The 6,653-nt window shown below is 33.6% G+C and overlaps 1 protein-coding gene across 4 annotated transcripts; it reads left to right on the forward strand.

The window, feature by feature from the left end:
* The first annotated feature begins 220 nt into the window (after positions 1-220).
* GstD11 (Glutathione S transferase D11) lies at positions 221-6,268 on the forward strand. Of its 4 annotated transcripts, none has more exons than XM_017635585.1 (5): positions 221-491; positions 3,895-4,107; positions 4,171-4,312; positions 5,756-6,007; positions 6,083-6,268. In XM_017635585.1, the coding sequence occupies exons 2-5, from the start codon at positions 3,908-3,910 to the stop codon at positions 6,146-6,148; spliced, it is 660 nt and encodes a 219-aa protein (XP_017491074.1). In that variant the 5' UTR covers positions 221-491; positions 3,895-3,907; the 3' UTR covers positions 6,149-6,268. The 4 variants fall into 4 exon arrangements, with proteins under 4 accessions (XP_017491074.1, XP_017491076.1, XP_017491077.1 ...); XM_017635587.1 differs by lacking the exon at positions 221-491 and adding an exon at positions 3,716-3,817 and having other exon boundaries at positions 3,870-4,107; XM_017635588.1 differs by lacking the exon at positions 221-491 and adding an exon at positions 3,739-3,817.
* The last annotated feature ends 385 nt before the right edge of the window (positions 6,269-6,653 follow it).

The raw sequence follows: 6,653 nt of genomic DNA on the forward strand, positions 1-6,653 counted from the left end.
TTATTCCTTTTAGGTCAAATTCGATATTTGAGTATGTACATAAGTACATACATATATTCTAAACACGCAACTAAAGTGAAACCAAACAACCGAAAACTAATAACCAAAACCAAAACAAATAATTTTGTTTCATAGAAGAGTGTACTTTGTGCCGATGGGGCAATTTACATTGTCGCCAGGCAACACCTGTCCAAAGCGAAGCGACAAATCAACCAAACTATCTACTAGCCAATTGAAATAGCTGTTACTATGACTGAGAAAAACCACAAACGGCGAGAATCATGTAATTTAAAGTCCACAAAATTACCTCTTAACTACGTCACACAAAATTCAATTGACTTTGAGGCATAAAATCTGCTGATAAGCGAAAAGGACATTCACAAGCGGCAAGGACACGTGGGCATTCTGTTGTAGACAGTCAAACAATTCACGCTGGGCAATTGCATTGATACAGTCGCTGTTGTACCGCACAAGATTGTGCATCAACTCAGGTGAGTGCGACAATTCAAATTAATCATTTCACGTACATATGGACATAATTTCACTAGAGGACTAAATATATGAAAGTTCAGTAGTATAAGTGTTTACATATGTTTGTACATAATTAACGCAGATGAATGAAGTGAGAACACCGCCAAATTTATTATACCAATGCAGTGGGCTCTCACTGGGAGCCACTTAAAATCACTTGAACTCTCCAGCGAAGCATTGCATACTTTTAGGCAACATTGTGAATGGCAGTGCAGTTGCATGCTGTCTGTAGAGCTGGAAAACTATCGATGGCACTATCGGGTAATATCGATGGTTTGCCGTTGTTAGGTTGTTACTATCGATAATTGTAGCCGCCATCGATAGTCTTTATGACTTTCGATAGTGTCTTCTCTATTTCCACTACTCTATCATTCTAATTTTAAATTTATTGGTGCAAAGGTTTTTTTCGTTTAGATACATATGTGTGAAAGTACGTAAATAATGCGAAAAAGTTCATATAAAAGTACAACTCGAAACTTCATTACGAATTGAAAACGAAACATTACGATCGATGGTGTAAAACTTAATCTATCGAAATTATCGAGTGGGAACACTATCGATAGTTTTCCAGTGGTCAATGGACTTAGATGCGTTTGACTCCTCCATACAAAAAATAATTGTTCAACATACCTTGTGTGGAAGAGCCTGAGTGAAAAAAATTGCCAAAAATCAACGCGATTTTCTCGCGACTTCAAGGTGGCACTTTGTTGCACAAAAATTTAATGGAAAGTTGCAAACGAGTATGCGAATTTATTGACTATTTTTGGTCTAGCACTGCATGTAGCTGAAGCCATTTATGGAACTGTTTTGGGAAAATCCTTAATTTTGTTTAGTATGTAAGTTTTGATTCATTACCATTATCTTTTTTTAAGATGACATTTCTCTCGAAATAAAGGAAAAGATGCGCCAAAACATAAATAAAAAATGTGGATGAACAGGAAGAAGAAATGCGTTCTTCCAGAAGAATTACTGTTAAAAGCTCACAGAAGTTGTAGACATTATTAACAAAGAATTTAATTTATTTATTTTTCCAGATATAAAAAAATTGGTGAGTTTAAGCTCGAGAATTTGTACTAAAAAACAAGTTGGAGCTTGAGCTCACTTTTTATGCATGAGGCCCATTATTTTAACACGATTTCGGCGCGGGTTTACTTTTTCTTTATAGGTTACCATTTCAGAGTGTAGCACCTCAAAAAAATGAAACAAATAAAAACGTATATGAAAGCAAGGACTATTCTACATAGTACACATTAGGGATGTTTCGAATGTCATATTTTGCGAATGCGAATTTTCGGAATGCGAATGTGAATGTTGGGAATAACATTAAAAAAGCTATAATCAACTTAAGTCATCGTTTTTATCACATAAAAATTTTGTAAATTATTAGAACATTGAACGAGTGCTTAACCTGCACAGTACACACTGGCCGGAATTGGATTTTTTTTTATGTTTATGTGCGCAGGTAATAAAAAATCTCGTAACTTCTACAGGTTTGATGTTTCCATTCTCAATTGTTTACAGCGTACTCCATAAAGTTGGACAACTATTTAGGTTGGAAAAAAAAAATCAAACATGTTGAAGTCAATACAAAAAACTTAAAATAAAAAATGCGATTTTTTAACACAAATTTTTTTATTTTAATTTATCTCACACTCTCATGAAAAGCCGAGGTAATTACGCACATTTCGATACCTCAAATGGTTTTCTCCAACAAATAGTTTATTAACTGCAACAAATTAAAAAAAGATACTTCCCCGTAAGTTCAAAATTTCGGGAATTTTTCTTTTCGAGATTTGTCGAATATCATGACGAAATAAAAAAATAGGTGCCTTCTTTTTTTCGATAAAGAATGTAAAAAATATCGAGCTCTAACCGCCAAAATAACGTAAGCGACATTTTTTTCTAAATTTTCTTTTTGATGCAGAAATGTATCTAGATGCTCTAGGAATATTTCTGCATTCAAAAAGAAATTAAAAAAAAATGTCGCTTACGTTATTTTGGGCTCGATATATTTCACCCCAAAAAAAATATTGAGGTGTAAATATTGTATGGAATGACCCCTATGTATCCTCCTTACATAGAATAAAGCAAATTCGGAATTTTTTCACCTCGTTAATATTGAAAACTACTAAACGGATTTGTGATTTAATAGAGGATTAGGCCTGAGAATTTATATGGGGTTGCCATCTGTCTAAAAAATTATAAGATCCGCTACGTTCGTTGGATTTGTGAAAATGGGGTGTCAAATGAAGGTGCTTGGCCTCTAGATGTCCAATAATGTATTATCTTTTTAGTAGGGTTACCACTATTTTAAAAATTGTAATATGTTCACAGTTAGTTGGACTAAAAATGAGATACAAAGTGAAAGGATTCGTTCCCCGGATCTGCAACAGAGTTTTATTTTTTTTAGCGGGGTTACCACCTTTTTAGAAATTACTACCTTACATATACGTATTAATTTTTTGTTAATGACATCAGATTTTCACAGTTCATTCAATTTACACAAAATAAGGTGTCAAGAGCTCGGTCTATACATGTGCAGCACATCTTTATTTTTTCGTAAGGGTTGCCGCCTGTTTTAAAAGTCGAAACGAAAGAGTTCAAAGAAATCTTTAGTTTGAATATTTAAGCTATTTTTGAGGTGTTTGAAGGAGATATGGAGAAGAACATATGGGTCAAGTTTGAAAATGATAACTTTCTAATTTAATTCCGGCCAGTGTGCAGTGTTTAAACCTAGTAGTCAAAGTTCAAAAGGGGCATATTATATTTCAAAAAAAGTTATTTTGCTGCCTTTTCTCCCATGAGGCGATTTCTAGAGGCTCGTATATAAGCCCGCCTGTACTGAACAATTGCTCACTTGGAATGCTGGCGGATGGAGCGCTCAAATATATTCGGGCTAGATCTGTCAATTTGTCGTATTTTAGTAAACATTCGCAACATCTCTGGTACACATGGCCATAAAATACACATATGCATACGTAAGTACACATACAAACAAATGAATGTATTTCAATTCATAGCCACCTCTAACTAATAGTAAAATGACCTCTTCGAGTGCTGTTTGGAATTTTATTTAATTATGAATTACATTCAAATCGATTTCCCTTATAATTATTGTTGTTCGTATTTGCATTGCTTGTTGTTAGCGATGTTAAAAGTACTATTGTCCTTGTAAATCCACTTGCTTGGGACAGCAACAGCTGCAGTCAGTATCGTGCAATTGACAATGATGGATTCTATTTTCTACTAAAAACACAGGAAATTTATTTCTAAGCCCAAAAAACGAGTAGATATTTTTAATTTTAAAATGCTCGATGACACTGCACATATTGTTAAAGAATTTGTTTATTGTATTTTAAGCAGAGGTGGTTCAAAAATGGCGCCTACACTTTACTACTTGCCACCTAGTCCACCATGTCGCAGCGTTTTGTTGTTGGGTAAAATGCTAGGCATTGATTTCGACTTGAAGATCATAAATATATTGGCCGGTGAGCAGTTGAAACCCGAGTTTTTGCAGTTGAATCCTCAGCACTGTATACCAACAATTGATGATGAAGGACTTGTGTTATGGGAGAGGTGAAATGCGTAATTAAAATTTATATTTACTAAAGCTATTATGATTTATTTTCCTTGCACTAGTCGCGCTATTTTGCAATACCTGGCAGCTGCTTATGGCAAAGACGATTCACTCTATCCAAAAGATGTGCGTGTTCGTGCGTTGGTCGATCAACGAATACACTTTGACTTGGGCACCCTGTACGCACGCACGTTTGACTACTATGTAAGTACATTTAGTTATAACTGATACATACATACATATGTACATACGTATATACAGTGGCGAAAATATAAATAGAGAGGATATATTGTACCGTTATTTGGCTTCTTCCCTTTCAAATACTCACTGTTTATTATTTTTATGAAAGGGTTGCGCGTTATCTAAAAAAAACCACGCAAATCAAAATATCAAGCTTTGTACAAATTCGACAAAGTTCATAACAAATTTTCAATTAGATTTCTTAAAAACTATCTGAGCATGCAGTTTAGTGGAAGTTTGAACTCGCTGGGACTTACGGTTAATTTTTGGCAACTCTCTTTTTTTAGGAAGGTGTTGCTCATTTGTTCAATCCAAAAAAAATAGTGTGAACAGAATATTGCCATAAATTAACGGTAACTCCTAGCTGCTCCAAACTTAAAATTGAATGGACTAAAAAAGTGCATACTCAAAAAGTCTAAAAATCTGATTAAAACGTTTAAAATTTTGATGGAAATGTGTTCAAATTTTTGGAATTTATATAAACGTTCTAAAAATTTTGAGATTTTTATTTAAATGGGTTTTTTATATAGTAAGCTATATTTTCATTAAAAATTACAAAAAATTTTTAAATTACGAAAACTTGCTGAAATGTTACATTTCCGACAAGGTACACACTTTTCTTAGTGGGTTGAAATTTTATAAAAAAAAAATTATTTAATAGGGTAATTTAAAAATATGGATAATTAACCCTGATTAATTACTTGGGATACAGTGGTTTTGTAGTTATTCGAAAAATGGCAATTTGGAAAAACGCGGTTTTATTTTACATATTTTCTATACTTTCTCTACAGTAATACTTACTGATAGCCGGAACTCATGACCAAAGTGGTAAATAAGCTCCATATCGATGGCTGAGTGGAAGATCGACCTATCTCGGCAGCCAGTTCGAAAACGTTCTATCTCAAAAAACTTTTCAAGAACGCCTTATTTCAGAATTTAATTGAAAATAAAATAATATTAAATAAGAGCCCGGTTTATTCGACTGTAAAAATACGGTTTACTCGGTATTCGAAAAAACAGGACTTCAAAAAAAAAAACGCCTAAAAATATTCAAAAACCCGGTTTGAAAAAACAAAGTTAATCACCCTATTATTTATACACAGGGAACATTTTGACAACTATATATATCAACCATTATAGCCACATTAGGTTCTGTATTTTTCCCTTCCGTCGTGAATCTTAAACTATGATTTCCAGATTTTAATTATTTTTAGTAATATTTTTTAAATTAGTTCCATTGATTACGCTCAAGGGCCATCAATGGCTCTTTGAGAATGGATTCTATATCTTCCGCTAGGAAACACTTTATTGGAGAGTCTACAATAATTTTTCAACTCCAGTAGTAGAATACGGATTCAACACGATTTTAAATATTACACACATTTTTTTTTTAATTATGTATTTCAGTTACCTACTGTGCTATGGAGTGCTCCTTTGGACGAGTCCAAAAAAGCCAAACTGAATGAGGCATTCAACTGGTTCAATGACTCGCTGAAGGGTCATGAGTACGCTGCAACGGATAACTTTACAATTGCTGATCTCACCTTGTTGGTAACGGTGTCACAATGCGAAGCTTTCGGATTCGAGATTGATTCCTACAATCGTGTCAAACATTGGTTGCGGCGTTGTAAGGATTATATGCAACCATATGACTATGAGGTAATCTTAAGACCTTTTTTATTATCACAGAGATCCAAATATCCAATTAAACTGTTAATTTTCTTCATCAATTAGGAATTGAATGGTAGCAAAGCTGTGATCTTGGCTGACATGTTTCGTGCAAAAATTGAAAATCCATAAATTGCTAAATTCTTGAAAGATTGTATTGATTCGAATTATTTCGCTGAATTACACTAGAATCTTATATTTGTAGAACAATAAAGCACCCACGTTGTAATAGATTATCACTATAGTAGTGTTGCAAAATCAATATTGAACTTGACTTTAACAAAGGGTTAGTTAGAGAAAGTGAACTCTGCTTTAGCTGAGCTGAATTTCAAAAGAAATTATGCCTTCTATTTATACACATATACATATATTTTTACGTATGTATGTACATATATTCGTATGTATGCATGTATCTATTTTGTTTTATTTAGCCAAAAATAATTGCCTTGGACCACTAACAAAAGTTTATAAATAAATCAAAGGGGTTCTGTCGAAAAAATACATATATGGCTTCGGTTAAAGAATATACAAATCGTATGAGTGTGCGTGTGTCTCTTCCCAATTTGCCACAGAATGGGCATGAGCTCAAATCGAACTCGTAAACTCTTCTGGGCGAACTCGAAACGAAGTTTTTTTT

This window comes from Rhagoletis zephyria, unplaced genomic scaffold (assembly GCF_001687245.7).
Source record: "Rhagoletis zephyria isolate East Lansing unplaced genomic scaffold, Rhagoletis_zephyria_1.1 Rzeph_scaffold_15971, whole genome shotgun sequence".
Classification (NCBI taxonomy): Eukaryota; Metazoa; Arthropoda; class Insecta; order Diptera; family Tephritidae; genus Rhagoletis; species Rhagoletis zephyria.